Consider the following 23056-nt stretch of genomic DNA (forward strand, 5'->3'; position numbering starts at 1 on the left):
ACTGATGAGTTTGGTAGAGCTGAGCGCCGACTCCCCAACCGGCTTCCCTTTGCAGCCTTAAAAGGCTTCGAGTCCGTTGGCTTACCACGTCGTACCACGGAAACAAGGGGGGAGGGGGTCCCAAAAGAAGGGGCAGTCCAGGAAAACCTCCAAAGGCAGCCGCTACAGAAACGGAAGCCTGCGGTTCTGAGCGAGCCGCCTTTGCCACAGTCTTGACCCTGAGGGGTACCATTACTGTGTACAATGTACTCTTCACGCGCTCAGAGGCGCCCTGTTATTAATGCTTGGTGAAAATGAAATGTATTTCCGTCTCTCATGAAAGCCCCGGAGCTGGCTGCCGTCCCGCCCCCTCCCCTTCTCCCGGCAGCCCCCCCTCCCCCTCCCCAGGCGCAAGCGCAGAGTGGCCAAGCAGACGTTCCCTTAGCAACCGCGCCCTGAGCATTGCCGCGGCCCCGCCCGGGCGCACGGCTTCGGAGGAGAGAGCGGCGAGGCGCTCCGCCAGCAGGAGCCGAAGTGGGGGGTGGGAGTGCCGCACGGGCCTGGGCAGGGTGATGGGGCGCCGGGTCCGCGGGCTTCTCCCCCGCCGCCATGATGCTACTGAGCAGGAAGCCGGAGGGGCCTCTCACGGCAGGTAACGGCCGCCCGGCCTGGGCGCATCGCGGGGCTGGCTTGGTGGGATTCTCTTTGGTGGCCCTTAGGCTTCACCCCTCCCCCCCTCCTCTTTCTCTCCTCTGGGTTGACATCCTAAGGGCGAGGGAGGCCTCTGGGCTCGCTGAAAGGGGGGCACATAGAGTGGGAATTGCGGGTCTCTAGCGGGAGAGGAGAGCCCTGGTGTCGATCCATTCGCTCGTGTGGCCCGCAGAGGAGAGCGCGCCGCTGCGTCTTCTCCATCCACGTTGCGCTCTGGGTTTTTTAGCAGAGGCGAGCGCTCTGGTCGTCCTCGTCTAAGGGGGGATGTTTGGGGCGGGCGGGCTTTCAGGCAAAGCGATTGATTCTTGAAGCCGTCGGCTTTGGACGGGAAAGGCTCCGCTCTTTTGCTTCCGAATTCTCCATCTTTGTATCCGATTGTGAGGACGATAACGGGAGTCGGGGGCACGCTCCGTATCGGTGTTGCGTGGGGAGAGACTTCAGCGCTGCCAAGAGTTTGGATCTGGGAGACAGCAGGCAGGGAGGGGGCGAGAACGAGGCTGCGGGGCGCGATCCCGGGCGGGGCGCACGTGCGCGTGGAACCGAGGGCCGGTGCTGCATGCGATTTCAGGCCACGCTGGGGAAAAGGGTTGGGGGGGATATATGACAGTCCGGTCCTGTGCCAGTTTTTACTTGCGAGGCCTGTCTGTGTTCCCTGGAGCTTACTCGCAAGTAGATTTGTCTACGGTTGCAGCTCGCGTGAGAGTGATGTGCGTCCGCTCACTTAACTGGGAATGAAATCAAACGGCAAAAATGCAGACAGCCTCAGGGAACGTTTCGTGAAGCTTAGATTCTGGACAGTTTCCCCAGGAGACCAATGGAAACGCCATCACATGAGAGAGATTTTAAAAACTCGTCAGAACAAAGCGCCTGGCGTCCGACTTTAACGGACAAGCCGGCCTGAATCAGGAGGGCCGCCCCTACGCCTGACAATAGGAAACAGCTTTGATTTCCATTGTCTTTTTCGTGGATTTTGTAACAGTTGCTTTGTTAACATCTTTGCACATTTAACAGTCGTGGATGGATAAATACACCTTGGGCTAAAATAGTCTTTTATTGTAAGGTATTCTGTGACTTTAAGAAACTTGAAGCAAGCCAGATTCCTTCAAACCACTGCCAAAATTTGCATAAGGAAGGAACATTTTTTACATTTTTCCTTTGGCAACCTAGTTGACTCCTTTTTCCCTGTGTTTTCCATTAATGCAGGATAAGCAGCTTTGATTTTTTTCTGATCATCTGTAATTCCCATGTAACCATTTACTTGCAATCCAAGTTTAAAAGCAAGACAGAATCTTTATGGAGTAAGACCCTTGAATTCGCTCTTCGCATTCTGTAATAGTTTTCAGTTTCCTATTAGAAAGGAGAGAGCAACTATGGATTATTGTACCCCAGTGACCACCAAAATCTGGAGTGTAACATTATTTATCAAAGCCAATACATGCAACTTCTTGTGAGAAAGGGAGAGTGGGTGGTTACAAGATAACTTAAATTTCCAGTGAGAGATCCACTTTAAAGGAGAAGAACTAGAACATTACTAAGAGAACCTTTATGCACATATGCACATCATGCACATATTTGCCCAATGACAAGTGCTACTGATTCCTGTGTGGTTTATTCCCGAGGAGGCAAGTATAGGATTATAGCCTTTTAAAAAGTAATCTTGTTTTCTTTTTCAAATGATATTTGTCAGACAATTTAGCTTATGTCCCTGGTATTAAGTTGTTGTAGGGAATATTTCTGAAACTTCAGTTCTCTCTGTTCAGTCAATAGGCACGTGATGGTGGAACGCTGCCATGTTCCACATTTGCAGCTTAGCCTACTTTTAAAAAGTGTTTTGTCTGGTATTTATTGATTCATTTCCCTGACCTGGATAACCCAGGCAAGCCCAGTCTCCTCAGATCTTGGAAAGTAAGCAGGGTCAGCCTTGTTTAGTAATTGGACAGGAAACCTCCAAAGAGGTTGCAGAGGCAGGCAATGGCAAATCACCTCTGTTAGTCTCTTGCGTTGAAAACCCCAGAGGTGTCACCATAAGTCAGCTATGACTTGATAGCACTTTCCACCACCACATTGACTCATTTATGTTGCCATTTGTCAGCATGGGCATTACATACAACTTTCTAAAGCACACTTTTAGATAAAGACTTTAAGCTGATCTGACAGTTTGAAACATGACTGGTGAATCCAATTATAGAACTCGCTTGAAAAACAAATCCTGAAGCTACCGTGTTTACTCGAAAGGAAGATGGCCCTGAATATAAGATAACATCCTTAAAAATATTATACACAAAAAGGTTTATTATTGGGCATCATTATAACTTGTATGCAAATGTGAGATGATGGTGTATCTGTGAAAAACCTAGTCTTGCATTTGAGTAAATAATATGAATAAATGTTTAGTCTTAAGAAGCTAGTAAGCTCTTTATTATAATACACTCACTGCGTTTTTATCCCTGCAAGCTGTATGTCTTACTGGAAAAAACTGCAGGGTTTGAGTTCAGTGGTACCTTAGAGACCAACAAGATTTTCAAGATACAAGTTTTTGAGAGTCAAACCACCCTTCTTCAGATATCTGAAAAAGGGAGCTTTGACTATTGAAAGTTTATACTCTGAAAATCTTGTTGGTCTCTAAGGTGCCACTGGACTCAAATCTTGCTGTTGTACTGCAGACCAACACAGCTACCTACCTGAAAAAAAGAAATTAGTGTTGGTTGTTAGTGTTTGTCTTGACCATCCATCTTGTTATTTCCAGCCAGGTTTGGAGATGGCTTGTACGATTCCTATATGAGAATAGATCAAATGAGGTATTCTGATCCTACAAGTGAAGACTGCAGCCCTTCTGGACTTCCTTCACTGGTGAGACCTACTGTAAGTCACTTCAACTTGCTTGGATTCTGTTAGTGATAAAATCGAGCAAACACAGCTGTATACATGAGGAAGATAGTAGTAAAGTATTATTCTGTACTGACTCTTTCCAAGCATTTGTATTATCAAGCCAACTTGATCAAGAATATTGGTGAACAGCACGACAAAACCACATGATACTAATCTGCTTTTTTATTGTAGTTCTTTTAATCTGTCATGTTCTCCTGTTGTGATAAGCATAGCCTTGCAAATAAATTTTATGGAAGTGCCTGTTCTCCTGCTGCTTTGCTTATATTTGTGCTTCTCTCTTCTGTTCTCCTATTAGTACTATAGACTGGAGAGGAGCTCCTGGTGTGGGAGAAGCCTTGGTGTCATCAACATGCATGCAGAGGGAAAGAACTGACACATCTTTCCTGGGCAGACAGTGTACCTAGTATGGCTGTTTAGCAGGCAATCTCTTCTTCCTTGCTTGGCCATCCAGGACACCAAATAAGCCAGAATAATTGTGCAGAAGAAAGCAGATATTTAAAATTTCCAAAGCTTTTCAAACGTAAATGTTCTCTCTTATGGGAAACCACTCAACACAGAGAGTAAGAAATCAATGCTCTGATTTAGTGTGTTCTCCAGTTTAGTAAACAAGGTTATGTTCTGATGACTGGTAAACTTGAATCATGAACATATTTTTTTTTCCTTTTGAAAAATTCCATTTCCTTTCAAATAAGCTGGTTGAGGGGAAACAAACAACAAAACACCAGTGCCTGTGAATGTTCTCCCACTTGGGCTGGGGGAAACAAGCAACGTAGACTGTGATTGGCTGGTGAGAGTGTGTTGGCGTATGTGTTGGCCTTCCTCTAGGAGAGAGAGAGCGAGAGCTTGCATGGCAGCCTCAGCTATTTTAAATGGCTGCGGCTGCTGCATTTGCCCTTAGTTCTGAGACAGTGATGCTGGGTTGTGCCTCCTGTCTGCAAGCAGTTTTACTTATCACTGGCAACTAGGGAAGTGCCTAATTGGAAGGCTGAACTAGTATTTTTGTTTATATCCTACAAGTCTTGGCTTGGTGTGCGTGCATTTTAAGAAGCAGTTTCTTAATCCGCTTATAATAACAAGGAAGTTACTTCTTTTGGGAACATTAGTGTGTTTTCTGTCACTTGGATTCTAGTTTTGTGGCAATGTTACATGTCTCAATAAGAATTATATATCTTTGTGAGCTAGACAAAGTGGCTTAGTGGGGTTGCAGTAACTATATCCAGCTATAGCCACAATCTTAATTTAAGACACTTTAAATAATTTCTAAATATAGGGGAATTCTATTCTGCATGAAACTGAAAAATGAGAGAAGAGACTGGCACATATAATTGGGAGTGTGCAGCAAAAAAAAATCAGTATTGTTTGGGTCCAGGCATCTGTAATATTATAAATATTCTGTATTCCAGATATTCTGGTCCAAATATACTGACATGGTATCAGGATCTGGATTTTATTTAGAATTCTGAATATATTTGGTCATTATTCCCTATGGGAAAAACTGTCTAGGTGGGCTCGAGGGGAATTTTTCAAGCAATCTCCACCAAATTTTCTGAAAACCTAGTCCTTCATGTCTACTAAAGACCCCCCACGTTTCAGGAAGATTGGACTCAGGGGTCTAATGATTTAGGCCCCTGTACAAGGTGCTCCCGGCCACACTCCATTGTTTCTATGGGGGAAACATTTCTAAGGCTATCCAGGTCAAAGAGCCTTAAGCAAAAGGGCAACTCCTGGCCAAAAGCCTGAACCAGCAAAGCCCAAAAGAACCACACTAAAGCAAAGGAATCCTACCAGATCCAGTCTGAAGCAAGGGGACCAACATAAAACCAGAGAATCCTACCTGAACTATAGCAAGGGGAACCAAACAACCAGAGAATCCCACCAGAACTGTTGTGAGGGTAACCAATGTCAACCAAGAGAATTCTACCAGAACTGTAGTGAGGGTAACTAGTGTCAACGAAGAGAATCTCAGTGGAACAAAACTGAAGCAAGGAAGGACACTGTTGCAAGCTCAACAGCACCAGAGTCACTCAGAGAACTCAGGCAGGCAGAATCCAGGGCCCGTGTAAGCCCAAAAGAATCAACTCCAGACCAGAGAGTCTTAGCAGACCCGATGTCAAAAAAACAAACTGAAGGAAGGACACTGTTGCAAGCCCAACAGAACCAACAACCAACATCAAACTAGTACCTGACAAGTCTGGAAAGCATGCAAAGGGGAGGAAAGTCACTCACTCACCCTCCTTCCTGCCTCACTCACACCTCCCTGGAACATCTTGGAAAAGTTGACACACAAGGGAAAGAGCTTGCAGGAACAGATTTATCTGACATTAATGTATTAGGTATCAAGATTTTATTCAGGGTTCTCTAATGCTAGAGCCATCACTTGGGTCTACCTTTGGTTTACAAATACCAAATCACACACCCCTACATATAGTTCTATCATCCGGTCTTTCTTTGTTGGAAATCTGTGGGTATAAGACAGAAGGAAGAAATAAATTAGAATGTGATAATGAGATTTAAAGGCAAACATGTTGGATCAGAGTATGACTTTTGTAGATATATTCACTAGAGCTTCATGGGCTAATTCTGTGCACTCTCCCTTTAAGAAAAAAAATCAAACATTAATATGTGTATGTGCAGATTTAGATCAAATATGAATGCCCACACAGAATTACTGTCATATCACATAAGAAAGCTTTAAAGCAGGGATTTCCATCATAAAGTTCTTCTGATGTGGTTCTCAGTGCGGCTGATGTTCTGAAGACATGAAAGATATGATTTGGAAAAAAGGGAAACATACACAGTATTTGCTTTCTTATCAAACCTCAATTTATATTCTGCCTTAAGAACATAAAAATGTATATTTGTGCTAACTTAGCATATAAAATTGAATTAATTGACATATTGATGTAGTGTTCCTTAAAATGTCTACAAAAATTATGTTCTTTGTCCCCCCCCACCCCACCCCTTCCTGATTGTTTCTGGATATGAACATCCCTAGGTAAGTCGGGGGCTTCTGAGTAAACATGCATAATATTGATTTAGTTCACCTGCCCTGAGAAGCTAAATATGCAATTTAGTTATGCTTAGAGAGAGAGAACACCAGTGGTGATTTGATGACCAACCAAAGTTTGTCCCCAGCACAACCATGTACCAGAAGGCAGGGCTTTGTCCCTGATATCATCATTTTATATACTAATAGCCAAGTTACTCTGATCAGAGGATACTTAAATCTGGATATTGGAGCCATAAACGGACAAGACAGCTCTTCCTGAACACCTGAAAAATGCCCTGGATTTGCAGAAAAACCTGACATCTAAAAAATACATTGAGGGGTTTAAAAAAATCCATAATGTTTACCTTACTTTCTCCCCCCCCCCCCATTTCTCGTGAGAAAACTAATGAAAAAAAATAAATCCAAAATGATAAAAGGAGGTCTTTAACCAGATGCCCTCAGTGGCTGTTGCTAGGTAACTATAACAGTTCATCCAATATTAGTTTCTGTCAGTAAAAGGCAGGGGGAGAGGGCAGGGCCCTTTCCGGGGCTCTTTTAGCCTTTGAGGGAGGACTTATTGGGGCCAGGATCAAAAGCAACCACTGAGAGACTTGATACCACATTACTTGTATAACTCACCTACTATTCAACAGCACTCCTCAGCTCCCTACATACAAAACCAATGTAGCATCATGGTTAGAGTTTCAGAGTAAGATGTGGGAGGCTCAGGTTCAAATCACCACTCTGCTGTGGAACTCACTGCATGACTTGGATCTAGTCAGAGCCTCTCAGCCTAACTTACCTCTCAGAGCTGTTGTGAAGATAATATGAAGGGAAGGAGAACGATGTAAGCTGCTTTGGCTCCTCATTGTGCAGAAAGGCAGTATATAAATGTAAATTAAGAAATATAAGTGAAGATAGGGGGCAGATAAAAGGTAAGTTGTTTAATGGTTTTAGGAGAGAAGGAAAGGTGAACATATGGAGGCTGCCAGGAGGAGGGGAAGAAGAAATAGTTTGGGGAAAGAGATACAGGGAAAAGTGAAGTAACCATGCATCTGGGCCCGGCTCAGCTGGCACCCACGCAGCTGGGCCATGGGGAGAGGCTGCTGTAGGGGGAGAGAGGTGAAGATGGGGGGCAGACAGTGGTAGGTGAGAAGGAGTAAAGGAAGCAGGAAAAGGGGGAGAGGCTATGAGGGACAGGGAAAGGAAAGGGGGAAATGAGATGCCCCCACAAGTCCTTGCAGGTCCCCACTTGTATATATTAATAGCCCAGTGACCCCAATCTGTGGACACTTCAACCCATGGATTGGGGCCACTTGGAAACAAAATAGAGGTTTCAGCAACCTGGGGCATTTGGTTGTGGGCACACACTTATTATGCTGAAGTTTGAAGGCAAGTGGTTCTGAAGAACAGTATGAAATCAAGGATGGTCATCTCTCCAGCTGAAGGTCAGGAGAAGAGCAGGGAGTCATCCATGTCAAACTGTACTTGTGAGATATATTCCAAAATACAGTGCCACACGGAAAAACTGTAATTTCTGCTTTCCCCTTGACTCTGCTGTTGATTCCAGTTTGGTGAGCCAGTTTAGTGTAGTGGTTAAGAGCGGCTGGACTCTAATCTGGAGAACTGGGTTTGATTTCCCACTCTTCCAACAGCTCTTTCAGAGCCTTCTCAGCCCCACCCACCTCAAAGGGTGATTGTTGTGAGGATGATAATACACTTTGTAAAGTGGGCGTGAAGTTGTCCTAAAGGGCAGTATATAAATCAAATGTTCCTCCTCTTCCCTCTCTCCATGTCTATGGCTATCCATAATCACCACCTCCCTCCCCTTCCCATCATTATCTTCCCACCCCCAATGGTTCTGAGGAGGTAGTCTGTCTCCTATTCTCAGTGCATGAGCTACAGCTACAGGTTGGTATTGAAGGGGACTGGTAAAGAAGTAAGGTCTCATGCTCAGCATTAGTTGGGGATGAGAAGAGATGGGAGTCCTGCCTTTGAATTATGTTTGCCAATGGAAGGCAAGAAGTATACAATAGATAAAACTGTATTATTTATTTTATTTATTTTTATTTTATCGTATTTATATTAGACTTTTTAGTACAAATGCATATGAAGAATCTCGAATAATTTAGGTGGGCATGCTTTTGTCCTTTCAATATGAAGCAGGTTTTTGGAAGAAGTAAAACTACATCCCATTTAAATTTATCCAGTCTGGTTGATTGGTAAAAGAAGCCCTCATATATATCATCAGTGATAAAATGATTTGAATTGTAAATTTTCAAAACGTGTTTCTAGTCCTGCAATCATCAACACACATGGTAAGGAGTTAAGTCCCACTAGATTTACTTTTTAGTAAACATGCTTAGGGCTGTGCTCTAAGTAGAGCAATATTGAGAGAGCAGTGATGCTTCCAGTTATGAGCTATATGGGGATCATTCAGAAAGCTCTAAAGCTGTTGGTACAAAGCACCACTTGTGTTGTCAGTCTGTTGTCTTGGCTGCTAACAGCTAGGTTTATGGGCAAAATAAATTGTGGCCCAGGATTTGGAAGAGGAAGTGTTGGAAGCAGGGTGATGGGTTGCTTTGAAGTCATCTGATTGGTAATGGAACTTGAAGTTAAAATTATAATGTGGGTCAGTCTGCCAGAAGTAATGTGATCATTATCCAGCTGGGTCTTTTACTTGTGAGAAGGCTCTTAGCATCCCAGCTGTCCCTGTTCGGTCAGGTTACCAAAGCTGGACAACAAGATTTGGAATTTTGACCAGCTGTGAAGCTTGTTGATAGATAGTTGGAAGGGAGGATCTCAATTCACCCTGCTAACCAGAACTATGTCTGCTGTATGGGAATGGGAGACTTACAAAGTTCAGCACAGTTAGTGGAATTAATAAATTGGAAACCTGGTGCTATGGTTTAGAGTAGCTAAAATGAAGCATAACTGTAACATTCAAATATTAATTTGCTGACTTACGTTTACAACAAAAATATTTATCAGTATGTATTAGAAGAATACTAGTTGTACAGAACTGCATGTTTAAATCTCTAAACATTGGAGGACGTGCTAGAATTTCAGAGGAGATATGCAGCACTTACGGTGGTATTTAGGCACAACTGACTAGAGAGTGGGAGAAATCTTGCTCTGAATAGTCCACCTGTGCAACTTTAAGACAATAGTAACTCTTGAATAGGTTAATTAGGTCCTTATATTACTACAGTATCTTATATACTAATAGCCAAGTGACCCTGATCTGAGGTTACTTAAATCCAGAGATTGGAGCCATGAAAGGATTTAACAAATCTTCTTCCTAAACATTTGAAAAATGCCTCAGGTTTGCAGAAAAATCTGAACTCTAAAGAAAAATACATTAGGGTTTTTTTAAATCCAAAATGATAAAGGAGTGCCTGTAGCTTTAACCAGATGCCCTCAGAGGTAGTTGCTAGGCAACTGCAACGATTTAGCTAGTATTCCAGACTTGGTTTCTGTCAATAAAAGGCAGGAGAAGGGGGCAGGGTCCTTTCCAGGGTTCTTTTGGCCTTTGAGGGAGGACTCATTGTAATCTGAGCCAGGAACAACCACTGGGAAACTTGATACCGCATGATTTGCAAGACTCCCAGACCTGGCTGGTTTGCTATTGTTCAGCAGTCATTGTCCTCCCCCTCCCCTGCTAGGGTTTCCAGGTTCTTTTACCTTCCTGGCAGGAAGGCACCTGGCACTCACTTTTTCTGTGTACTTTGTGCACGTGCTCCCACAGCTGCAAGATGATGGCACTTCTGGTGACTACAATTCTGGGTGACATCACACAGAAACAGGAGCACACGTGTGCTTTGCTGTGGGCCGATTTGGGGCAGCGCGATAACATTACTCCCATGAAGGTCTTTGCCCTGCCCCGGGAGCTTGCCTGGGAGGCCTGTTCCTGCACCTTTCCCTCCTGCTGGCCTGATGAGTGGAGGTGGGGGATCTCCTGCTCCCGTCTGGGGACTGGTAACTCTACCCTCCACAAGCCAGCACAGTGTCATGGTTAGAGTTTCAAAGTATGATCCAGGAGACCCAGGTTCAAATCACCATTCCTCTGTGGAATCTCACTGGGTAAATTTGATCCAGTCACGCACTCTCAGCCTAACCCACCTCTCAGGGTTGTTGTGAGGTTAATATAGAGATGAGGTGAGGAATTGCTTGGAAGAGGCAAAGGGGAAACTGTGGGGAGAGGTTATACAGAGGAAAGTGAAATAGTCCCCACAAGTTCTTGCAGTTTACCCTCAGTGCAAATGGTCCCAGCTCAAGTGGCACCACACAACTGGCCCATAGTTTTCCTGAGGGAGGCTGCCAGGGGTAGGGGAGGAAAGCTTAAGATAATGGTAGGTAGGCTGGTGGGTGGGAGGGAGGCAAGGAAGCAGGAAAAGGCAAGATGCTATGTAGGCTTTCAGAAAAGGGAAAGAGGAAAGATATAGTGGGGGAGGAGAAGTAAACTGCCTCCCTGAAAGTCCTTGTGATGCCCTACTTGTAGCAATTCAAAACTTTTTGTGTAGTGGTTAAGAGCAGCAGCACAGGTTTGATTCCCCATACCTCTGCTTGAAGCCAGCTGGGTGACCTTGGGTCAGTCACAGCTGTCTCAAAGCTCTTTCAGCCCCACCCAACTCAGAGTGATTGTTGTGTGAGGATAATAATAACAACACACTTTGTAAACCACTCTGAGTATGGTATTAAGTTGTCCTGAAGGGCAGTATATAAATCAAATGTTATTGTTAAGCTACCATTCCTTCTGATGTTAAAACAAAGCAAATAAATCTTTGGACAGATTGTTAGTTCAAGGCCCCTGCACACTTACTTCTAAGTAAACATACATTGGACTAAATTGTAAGGTTCATGGTTAATTCCAAGTTGTATTCTGATTATTTTCTTTCTTTGGTTAATTTATATAGTAAAATGTTATTTGCTTTTGTTGTTCCATTCCTTAGTATTTGTATTGATCCATAGTGATTAAACCTATTATTTATGGTTTTATAGCAGAAAGGATATCTAGCTGTAGTAAAACAGTATTGATGGCTTAAAATAATTATTCTTAAAACTGGAATTGAAATTGGAAAACAGCAGAAAAGTGCTGTTTTTCTACCATCTTTGGCCTTAACAGCATTATTTAGTTCTGATTTATTCCAGTGAGCTGAAGATGACAGATATATTCAATACTGGTCATGATTGTGCTGTCAAAGGTCTTAGACATAGTCACTCATGGGCGTTGGTGTCACAGCTTGTAAGGATACCAGCACCAGCCCTTGATAGGTTGGCCATTTATGACAGATAGTAAAAGGTTGTTACGGGCAACCATGTGTTGTCCACTTGCAGTGTGCTTCGCAGGATCCCATGAATTTGTATTTTGTCACCCAGAGAGCCAAAATGGGGAACACATTCTAAGGAGCTTGCAGTGTGTCTGATTCCCAGTTTGTAGAAGGTGTGAGAACAGCATGTGAGTCTAGAACTTCAAGGGTACAGAAGAGGCATTGCGATTTTTAGCACCTAGAATTGTTTGGATTTTGCACTTTGTGGGCTAGTTGTACCGTGCAGAGTGGGAAAAATAAGATCTGCTGAACATGTGGTGCTCACAATTGACAACATGGTGTTTATGGCAGTGAGGGAGGGCCACTGATCCCCCTTACCGTAAGAACTTTGAACCTACTCTGCAAAAGTTCTGGGAAAAAGAATGGCAGGCATTCACCCAATCATTTTGCCAAGGGAATGCCCAGACATATAATACTAAAGCAATAATTATTTAAAAAGCATCTGGGGGTAGTTCTGTTGGTCTGTTGATCTGAAAACAAACAGGAGTCTTGTGGTACTTTAAAAACTAAAACATTTTTATTCTATGATTAGCTTCTGTGAACTAGAGTCCAGTTCTTCACATATATAAGATCCCTAAAAATTGTAATGGAAAAAGAAGTATTTAATATCTCATTAGTAGCTAAACATTTGGCTGGTTCCCCCCACACACCTTACTGTTTTGCACAGTGCATATTTGATAACTTTAGCTTCTCAGTTGATCAACTGGATTTTAATCTGAAAAATGCCTGCTTTTAGTGTAGTGTACATGTAGCAAGTGTACATGTAGCAAGTCCTTATTTTTCAGGCTTTAATACCAGATTTCTTCATTTCTTATTAAGCTGAGACAAGGGTTGCTGTCAAAATTTTGTAGTGCCTCCCCAATAGTTACATTGAAAGCAGTTTTGAGATCTTTTGGATGATTGTTAGTAATTTGCATAACAATTGTGTTTAATATACTAGTTAAGCAGACAACTAGTCTAGATACTAACTATAGTATTAAAGTATGTATCTGATGAGGGCCCAAAACTCTATTAGCATTTGGATGCCTCACCCATTAGCATTTGGATGCTCTCTGGGTGAGTTCTGAGTTGGAGAACAAGAAGAAAGCAGGTTTGTTCTCCATGAGGTTTTTTTAAAATGATAATTTACTTATGAGATAAGTTGTCTTTAGGGCACTGTGATAAGAACCAGATAGCTGCTAGAAGGAGGATTAATATTTTATAGAAGTTGAAGCTAGTAGTTAATGTCTTCACTCCATTCCCAGAGGGAAATGAACAAGTCATAGAAACTGAGCATAGATTGGCATCACGGATTCATGGGTGGAATTGTTGATGAATGTTGGAAAGCAGATGCAAAAACTTGACATGCAGAGAAATGAAGAGTTTAGTTTTCCAGTGTCAATGGCCTCTGTCTAGAATTTTCAGCAAGTCCCTTTTATTTGCCCAACTCAGGAACTAATAATTAGACCACAACTTTAGAAAAGAATACTTAGAAATCCATTTTTTCCAGCATGACCTCAGTGTATTTTCTTCTAGAAAAAACACTATATTATAAGAAAATGGTTCATAAAAATGCTTTGGTTAAGGGACTGTATACTATACTACTATGTGCTTTCTGTTGCTGTAAGTATGCTCTTACTAGGTAATTTCTGTATCAACAAGTCATTTTAAATTACTTATCCTTTGTTTCAGCATTGGTTTAGCTCTGTATCAGATTTTTACTTGTTTTTCAGTTTTTTTCTGCAATTTAAAACCCTGTCATATTGTTTATTGGATGTTCCATCCATATGCAATCTGCCAATATGGTCAGTGAGAAAGGTGGACTATTAATAATGTATAAATAAATAAATAAATAAATAAATAAAAAGACTGTCACAGTGACGTCCATATTGTGAAACAAAACTTTGATGCTTAGTAGCTATGAAGCTCAGTCATAGCACATCTCTTCCATAGCAAAGAAAGAAGCAGCTGTGTCATGGAATCAGTTCCTCACATGGGTATTCGGGAAAATTAGGAGCCTTCTCTTGACTATGCAGGTGGCTAAGATGAAAACACTAAAAAGATGAAGGATGAGGCAGCCAATAAGTGACTTTGAAGTAGTATTTCCAGTCCTGTGCTTTGGGAAACAAATTGAGTGTTATAAAACCTAGTTTAATTCAAGATGTTATGATTGAGAGATTAACAAAACTAGTAATTTGTCACAAAAGGGAATGGCAAAATACCTTGTGTTATAGGTTGAGGAGAGGGGAGCAATAGTCTAGAGCATAGCATAGAAACCTCATTTCTTGACCACTGGGTGTTGATGTATGTCATTCTCTTTCAAGATCCTGTCAGGTTCACACTTGGCAAGTTTTTCTGAGCATGAAAACTAGAAACTTCAAAAACAATGGCTGAAATTTTTCTTACTTGTTCTATGCCAGATGCCATGTGGCGTAGCATGTTCCCACCAGTCTTGGAATAGATTTAAGTTCTGGGACCAAGAATGTTTTTCGCTTTCTTTTTAAAGAGAGGAGTCTGAAATAGTCCTGTCTGTCTTGGCTGTACCCATTTGCCTCGTATGGTATGCAGCTCCAAAGTTTCCCCTCTCCTTCCTTGTTAGTCAGCTACAAGCTATTTTGTTTTCATTTATTCTTTTTTCATTTCATTAATATCAGAAACTCAGTCTTGTGCAGCTTCACTATTGTTTGATATTGCAGCAAATATCATTTTTTAACACTACATCGAATATTTTATTTTAACGGGTACCTCCATTTTCCCTCTCCAGTTGAAATTACAGCTAAAATGTTTGTGCAGAAACAAATTACAGTTTAGGTTCATTTCCAGCTGGATACTCTGTGCATTTGGTTTGTTTGTTTGTTTGTTTGCTTGTCTGTATCATTGTTCTTCATCGCAAAATGAAAAGAAGACTCTTTGTGGAATACTTCAGACTATTGTTGGGACAGGAGACCAGACATTTTAGTGAATGGAACTTTTTTCCCCAGTGGGGTTCTTCATTAATTTACAGATAATTTCTTCTGTTTTGATTTATTTGCTGTGATGAACCTTCTTACTTAGAATTTTAGTTTCTGACAGTATTTTTCTGCAGTTAGCCATAACCCAGCAAAGAATATATTACTAAAATGCTTGTTTTCTGTATCATATTTTCTGTGAGTTCCCAGAAAGGTGTGCATGTCAAAATGTACTGTCTACATTTTCCAGACAGGTAGCAGTTAAGCAATAAACAGGAGGAACATGTACCTTGAGATCCTAAAAGCCTACATTTCTCAGCTGCTATCTTAAACTCTGTGTTAGAATTTCAGTGGAAAAGAATGTGCAAGTTTGTTATTTCTCCAGAAAAATTATATTGCTGCTTTCTATAGATGATAACCAACTTGCTGTAAATGAACCGGACAGCATCATTTGTGAGTTGTCTTCAGTCTTTTGTATATTTTACTTAAAAGCTGTTGTTTTCAGTTTCAGGGCCTGGTTGTCTTTATTGTGAGATAAAAGACTAAAATGGAAAACAGATGTTTCTGCTTGATCCACGCTTACTGCACGTTATAGCACTGCATCTAGTAACTTTCATACACTGTTGCACCACAAGGATAAATAAGTCCATTGTTTCTACTGGAAATAAAAACAGCCCAATATACATTTCCCATGGTGAAATCCAGCAGAAACCACACACATTATGATGTTTTGTTGCCAATTTAAATTTACATTTGGGGCTGTAGAAAATATTTAAGCATTAATTAGCATAGGGATTGTAGTGACCTAGAGATTCTCATCCTTGTCCCTGAAGGCTGTGTCAAGCCACTCAGGATCCCTAGGAGCATCTAAGAGCTCTGGTCACTGATTTGAGAAGCTCCCCAGCTTCCTGAGTTTGAGTGCATGTACCTCTTTGGCAAGCGATACTGGACACTGGCAGGTAAAATATATTATCGGAGTTTATTAAAGAAAGAACATAGGGGCATATGCAACGCAGGAATTGCTCTTAAAAGGCATTTAGGCAAGGCACGAAAACAAAAAAAGGCTTGCTGTTCTAAATAACTTCTGACTAACTAAAATACTGCAGGCTAACTGTCTAAGCATTCTTTGATTTAGATCCAAGGCTGGTTGGTTTTACCAAAGGCTTAGCAAAGAGTCCATCTATGCCAGCTAACTCTAGGCATCCTGGTAGAGTGGTATGGAGCAGAGAAGCTCTCTCTCACATTGCAGGTGGTCAGCAGTGACTGAAAGGTAAAGGCTGAGTATATTGCCTAGAGACAATGAGGCTTCTTGTGATCTGGGGAGGGCATCAGCCCATCAGGCTAAGAACCAGCCAGGGCGTAGTTACTTAATTGGCATTATGGCATGTGAAAATATGGGCATGCTGGAGCTGAGCTCAACAACACTAGGCTCCAGCCTGCTCAAGGACACTTTCTCACAAGAACACAGGTGCATTCAATTAACAGGACTAGGGACCACCGAACAGGCCTCGTGAAAAATCTGCAGGAACAGAAGCCTGAACCAAAGTTTCAAATTTAGCACTCTGATAAAGTTGATAAAAGGCCTGGCCCTTACAGGGATATGGATTTTCTTTTGCAGGGCGCAAATCTGATTCAAAGTACTCTTCTAGGTAAGATGTAAACTTTACCCAATTATGCCTTCAAATGCAATTCCACTTGGAGTTATTAGGAATTGTAAATGCATATTTAAGGATAGCATGGAGACCTTGGTAACAACATCTTTCACCCATTGCTCTGGAGGCTTCTATCATACCCTGCTGCTTCTTGTGTATACCTTCTGCATGCTTATTTGTGGTATCATATTGCTTCCTTATATGTGTCTGTGCAAAGTTGGAACTTGCAGGAAGTAAACATTAGTTTGTTGGCTGATACTGGTTTTTTTTAACCAGTTTTCATATGCTGGGATGGGGGAGTAGGTGCTGCACAGCTGTTTTGTGCATGCTAGTCTAAAACTGTTATCTTTGTGCTTATTACATCAGACAAAACCATGTCATTGTTTATCTGTTAAAATGGGAATGAAATACTGAAGACATTTTCTTTCATCCTTACAGGTGACGGGTAACAAAGTCACAATGAAAGATCATCTTTTGACTGGGAGCCAAGTCAAAGTTGAGCAGTTATTTGAAGACCCTGGCAATCGAAGGAGCAGTACCCTCCAGTCATCTGGAATAAATGGCTCTGAGAGGTCCTTTCCCACTCCGGCAAAAGAGAAAAGCATAGACAACATAAGTACCACCAAAAATAGTGGGAGCTCATCTAAAGCACAGAAAACTGGTGGTCAGTCTCCAGATCAAGTGCTGAAGCAATACAAACACCAGTTAACAGCCTATGAGCAGCAAGAGATATATAACTTTTCTGACATTTATTTTGTGGGTCCAAATGCAAAGAAGAGGCAAGGAGTCATTGGTGGCCCCAGCAATGGTGGCTATGATGATGAACAAGGCAGCTATATTCATGTGCCTCATGACCATCTAGCCTATCGATATGAAGTACTTAAAATAATTGGAAAAGGCAGTTTTGGCCAAGTAGCTAAAGTTTATGACCACAAGCACCACCAGCATTTGGCCTTAAAAATGGTACGAAACGAGAAGAGATTTCATCGCCAAGCAGCAGAAGAAATCCGGATCTTGGAGCATCTTAAAAAACAGGATAAAACTGGCAGCATGAATGTTATCCACATGCTGGAGAGTTTTACCTTTCGGAATCACATATGTATGACTTTTGAGCTCTTGAGCATGAACCTGTATGAGCTGATTAAAAGAAACAAGTTTCAAGGCTTCAGTGTACAACTTGTGCGCAAGTTTGCCCACTCCATACTGCAGTGTTTGGAGGGTCTTTATAAAAACAAAATAATACACTGTGATCTGAAGCCTGAGAATATTCTTCTAAAGCAGCAAGGGCGAAGTGGAATCAAAGTGATTGATTTTGGGTCAAGCTGTTTTGAGCACCAAAGAGTCTATACTTATATCCAGTCTCGATTCTACAGAGCCCCTGAAGTCATTCTGGGAAGCCGTTATGGGATGCCCATAGACATGTGGAGTTTTGGCTGTATTCTGGTGGAACTGTTGACTGGTTACCCTCTCTTTCCTGGAGAAGATGAGGGTGACCAGCTAGCTTGTATGATGGAGCTCCTTGGAATGCCACCACAGAAGCTGCTGGATGCGTCCAAACGAGCCAAGAACTTCATAAACTCAAAAGGTCATCCTCGCTATTGCACTGTAACAACACAGTCAGATGGAAAAATGACCCTCAGTGGTGGCAGATCACGTAGAGGGAAAATGCGTGGTGCTCCTGGCAACAAGGACTGGGTCACAGCATTAAAAGGCTGTGATGATGCTTTGTTTATAGAATTCTTAAAAGAATGTCTTAACTGGGATCCTTCTGCACGAATGACTCCTACCCAAGCTTTAAGACATCCTTGGATCTGTAAACGAATACCAAAACCACCCAGCATGGATAAAACACCAGGCAAACGGATTGCTCATTATACAAGCTCTTTCACAGGGATAGGTTCCAGATTACCCCCAGTTGTTGGGGTGGCCAACAAGCTGAGAGCTAATCTAATGTCTGACTCAAATGCCAGTATACCTCTATGTACTGTGCTACCAAAACTGGTCAGCTAATAGAAAGTTATGTATTCCCAGAATACACACCCTGTGTTTTTAATTATCTCTTTGAAACCTATAAAATGACTAAATGCAGAGGTCTTTAAAAAAAGATTTAATTTTTACTGAACACTGAATCTTGTATAGAAACTGAATCAAAACACAAGCATTTTATTTTAAGGGCTATGATTGTTTTATCAAGTTGTTTCAGCTGGAATGTGGTGCTTGTTACGTCACTTTTGGTAGGTCAGCACATTTGCTTATTTGATGAGGTTACGCTTTGTGTAACGGATGGATTTTATAGTGCTGTTGTAATAAAACTCAAAACCCACTTATCATGTGGACAGTCTCACTTAGCAAATGACTTACTGTAAAATATTTTGAGGATATTTAAATTGTTCATTTACAAAACAATGGTTCATATCACAAGTTTTTGCCATGTAGATACTAGTGATTGAACTCTGTTTAATGCACTTGGTTCTCTTTCCGAATCCAATCAACCTAAATTTATTGAAATCATAGCTTATTATTAGCTTGTGGAAGTGGAAAGATTTTCTGAGTAATTTGTTTTAAATTACAGTAAAGTTCTTGAATGATGACATCAGTTCTGGGCAAGTGCAATTTATAGAGCATAACATTATAAGCAATGGTTTGAGAAACTAGGGACACCAAAAATGTAATGTGAAAGATGCCACTGTCCTCCTGTCCCTGGACAATTCACTTACATTCAGAGTGGTGTTTTGAAAATTTTGTACAATTAACATGGAATGATATATAGCAGCTTCTGAAGCCCAGAAAATAAAAGAAGCAGTAGATGAAGTTGATGGTTAAACTATATGCAAGCTTGTTTTGAAGCAAACATTTCTTTTGCCAAACCTTGCAACAGTTTTACCTATACTTAAGGCATTTTTTATGGGCACATGATTCAACTTAATGTGAACCAAGCTTCTTGCTGAGAGGAAATTCTTGGTTATCTCATCAGAGGCATTATCAGTACAACTTGCAAAATAATCCTGACCGAAGTCTAACTAAAACTTTGAATTTTTTTTCTACATTTGTTGCATTCTTCCATTCTATAAAGCTGTTTCTAAGCTGGGCCACTGTAACTGAGAGGCAAATTTACCTCTTGCTGTGGTGGCTGCTGTAATACTATAAGAAAACTATAAAAATTCATATCTAACTGATAGAAAGATGGCTTTATCTGGAACTTTAACATTAACTTAAAATTCCATTTGAGTTAATTAATTATTTACACACACACACACTTACTGGATGGTGTCACATATGCTGCTGAATATACTTGTGTTGCTATTGCACTTTGATCCTAATTATGCTCACTTAGATTTCAATGGCACTCGCTGCATGGAGTGTTGGTAATGGTTCTTTTGAGTAGGCTAACACTTAGAGTCTTTGAGTGGTTTTCCTGGTTTACTGCAATTATTTCATACATCGGTGACCATAGAACCATACTATAGTCATAAACAACCTGTTATGATTCAGATGAAATATTCTACCTTCCCTTTACGTCAGTCACATGGACTGTAATATGGTCCTCTCATTTGAATGGAATTTACAATCAGCAAATGTAACTGCAATGGTAAAACACATCCGTGATCCACGTTGTCATAGTATAGATTCACTAATTCATTGAAACCTTTAAGTTGGTTTATGGCTTAAAAGGCCATTGCCATATCAGTCCTTGGCAATGGAGATTATGAGAAGAGAAGGCAACCTCTCTGGTATAAAGACATCCCAAATTCCCTAAAGAAGGTGTGTCCCTTGGCAATGTTTAATAGATATGACTGTGTTCAGGAAGATTTAATTAATTCACAAGGGGAAAATTTTTGATTTAATGTTGTTGTATCCAGGGGTGATGGTAAACTAATACGGGGGTGGGAAATATACTCTGGTGGAAAATATTTTCATCTCTAATAATGCATTGTCCCATAAAATTAATTAGTCACTTAAGTTCATACAGTACCCAGTCAGAGAGGGCAGTGAAAGGTGAAAGGTGTTAAACTGATCAGTGGAATAAGGGGGGATTGACCTGCACAGTTCTTTGGGCATATCAAAATTAGTACATTACCAGTTTTCAGTATTTTTTAAAAAATTTAACTATGTAAGGGAAGTGTGTACACTTAAAATATTAACTAATATCCCAATAAAAATAATTTCCAAGTAACCTCTGAATTTGCTTGAATATGACAAATAAACCACATACTTCATTTCTTAATCAAATATTTTAGTCAAACTGTTTTTGGCTACTGGAAAACATATATAGTACATAACACTGTTATGTTACTTTTTAAAGCTCCTCTTTACCAAATAGGTCAAGTATGCTAAGCTTTTGAGCTCAAAATATTTTGGGGGAACCACCTGGCCAATTAATGGTAGCTGCAAGATCCGATCAAATTTAAATTTATAATTTGAATAGAGAAAATCCTGAGTAAATTTGATTTTCTGTGCAACATGCAATGAAAATTCTTGCAACTTTATGATAGCTGATTCATTAATTTAGTAAGGTGATGTCTTCAGTGGTGATAATTGGGAATAAATGTTTTGTATGAGTAATAGTGACTGTAGCTCATTTTCACTTTGATGTAGTTATCAGGATGAGATTCGGGCAACTTTGGAAACTGGAGCAAACTCCTAATAAAGCCCTCATCAGGCTTTATAATAATAAGCAATATATTTTCCTCTAGAGTGGCTGTTTTCAAACAATCTCTGAGTTCAGTGCTGGTTCTTTTAAAAGAAAAAGCCTCTCCCGAGCTGGCATCACCACCACCCCTTTGATTGAACACCTTATATGTGATGACCTCAGCATTTTTTCTAATCCCCAAAAGACAATCAAAAGGCTGATGGTGCACTGGGAGCTTTTTGTTTAAAGATCAGAGGCAAAGTCCCCCTGCCTATAATAGATTAATAATATTGTGGAAATGGAGAGTTAAATAATCCAGAATGATTTTGCAGTATTTATAGTTTGGGCTTTTATTTCTGAGAGTACTTGCTGGTACACAGTACCAGCACCTCTTTTAGCTGGTGGACTTGGACCCCCAAGGTGGTGAACATAAGTAAGCACCTTTTTAAAGAAAAAAAGTACTATTTATAGTAATTCTATAACTTAAACAGAAAGGATGGTCTAAGGGGTGCTAGTTTCTCTGGGGCTCCTCTGCCTGCTATTACTCATAACTGACATCGGAAATCATAAACTATTGGCTGGGGTCCTACACATGTTTTCTGCTTGTGGAAGGTACTTTGACCATTAGAATGGGAGAAGGGGCTGATTCCCCTTACCTATTGTAGCCTGCCATGCCCCCTGAAATCCTGCCTGTGGAGGGCGGAGTAATAGTGTGCAGCTGGAGGTGGAAGTTTCTAAAGCATCCACACCCTGAAGTTAAAAAGCATGAGTAGAATCGAAACTGTTGCCTTTAGTCGTTAAACAGTGAATTCTCTTATACTGAATATAGATTTAATGTTTACGCTTTCTGGTATGAATATTGGATTAGATCCAAAGCACCACCAGTAGAGTGAAACCAGCAGAGTGGGGCTTTGATGCTTCCTCACCCACCCTCATTCCTGCTGCAGCCCCCTCAGGAACAGTGTAACAGCAAAGCAACAATGGATTGTGTTTTTTTCTTCTAGTCAACTCAATGCACTACTGGATAGGGCTGTACACCTGAATAAAGTGCTGCTGATAGGTAAATACGCAATAATATCCTTGGCACTATGTTCTTTAAATGGGCTAACTTTTAAAAATCCATGTTTTAATATGCAGTTTATTTCATCAGCTTAGTGCTATCCCCACAGAAAATGGCAAGATTTCAATTAACCATGTTAATTGTTGTAGAAAAGATCTTTCGCCAAGGTTTCCACTAATGTGGAATTTTAACTCCCATCAGAAAGAGAAAATATTTTTCACTCTTGGGAACAAATGTTCATTGTTTTACAACAGGATATAATTTTTTATCACAAAAGCTTTTAGAGTAGTGGTCTACAACTCCTAAATGGATTATACAGAGCTGCCATTTTTTTGCTGGTATATGGAAGGATCTGTTGTTAGTTTTCATGTGTATAGAGTAAAGGTGCCATGCCTCTTACCTTTCTTTGCATGCTGAGAGGAGAAGGAGTGTAGAAAGTGGAGGAGGAAAGGATTCCCTTTTAGCAGAGCAGGTTCAGACACACACCCCTCCTCATCTCCACCAGTACTCCACATACTTGCAGCATAAAGCCCCCTGGTGAGGTCACAATTCAGGCTCCTCTACTTCCTTTCACATGACTGATGATAATGTGTGTCTTGAATCCTGAGGTTAATAGTGGGCCCCATATCTGGATCAGTTTGTTAATAAAGGCACACTGTTAAAAGGACAAGTGCCTTCCTTTATCTCCATCTCATGTAAGTGGGTATTCAGGACCTACAGTATGTTGCCTGAGTTAAAAATAGGTTGAAAACTCAAATATTTGCATGTTAGCTTTGTATTTTATTTTGAACAGTGTGATGAGGTTATTAACAGGGTCAGACTACAGGATAACACCGGATAACAATTGCAGGATAATATAGAATAATCTGTGCATGAAAGAATGCTTTGG

The 23056-nt window shown here is 41.1% G+C and overlaps 1 protein-coding gene across 4 annotated transcripts; it reads left to right on the top strand.

Moving 5' to 3' along the window:
• Positions 1-489: 489 nt before the first annotated feature.
• On the top strand, positions 490-18811 carry DYRK3 (dual specificity tyrosine phosphorylation regulated kinase 3). Of its 4 annotated transcripts, none has more exons than XM_054980662.1 (3): positions 490-631; positions 3441-3552; positions 16916-18811. In XM_054980662.1, the coding sequence occupies exons 1-3, from the start codon at positions 552-554 to the stop codon at positions 18485-18487; spliced, it is 1764 nt and encodes a 587-aa protein (XP_054836637.1). In that variant the 5' UTR covers positions 490-551; the 3' UTR covers positions 18488-18811. The 4 variants fall into 4 exon arrangements, with proteins under 4 accessions (XP_054836637.1, XP_054836639.1, XP_054836640.1 ...); XM_054980664.1 differs by having other exon boundaries at positions 3441-3540; XM_054980665.1 differs by having other exon boundaries at positions 514-631; positions 3437-3552.
• The last annotated feature ends 4245 nt before the right edge of the window (positions 18812-23056 follow it).

This window comes from Eublepharis macularius, chromosome 5 (assembly GCF_028583425.1).
Source record: "Eublepharis macularius isolate TG4126 chromosome 5, MPM_Emac_v1.0, whole genome shotgun sequence".
In the NCBI taxonomy this organism is placed as follows: domain Eukaryota; kingdom Metazoa; phylum Chordata; class Lepidosauria; order Squamata; family Eublepharidae; genus Eublepharis; species Eublepharis macularius.

What these genes read in the sequence shown, in the direction of transcription:
- DYRK3 (XM_054980662.1), top strand. Translation starts at nt 552, where the DNA reads ATGGGGCGCCGGGTCCGCGGGCTTCTCCCCCGCCGCCATGATGCTACT. An exon ending in GGAGGGGCCTCTCACGGCAG is followed by an intron (nt 632 to 3,440) that starts GTAACGGCCGCC and finishes ATTTCCAGCCAG; the next exon opens with GTTTGGAGATGGCTTGTACG. An exon ending in CTTCACTGGTGAGACCTACT is followed by an intron (nt 3,553 to 16,915) that starts GTAAGTCACTTC and finishes TCATCCTTACAG; the next exon opens with GTGACGGGTAACAAAGTCAC.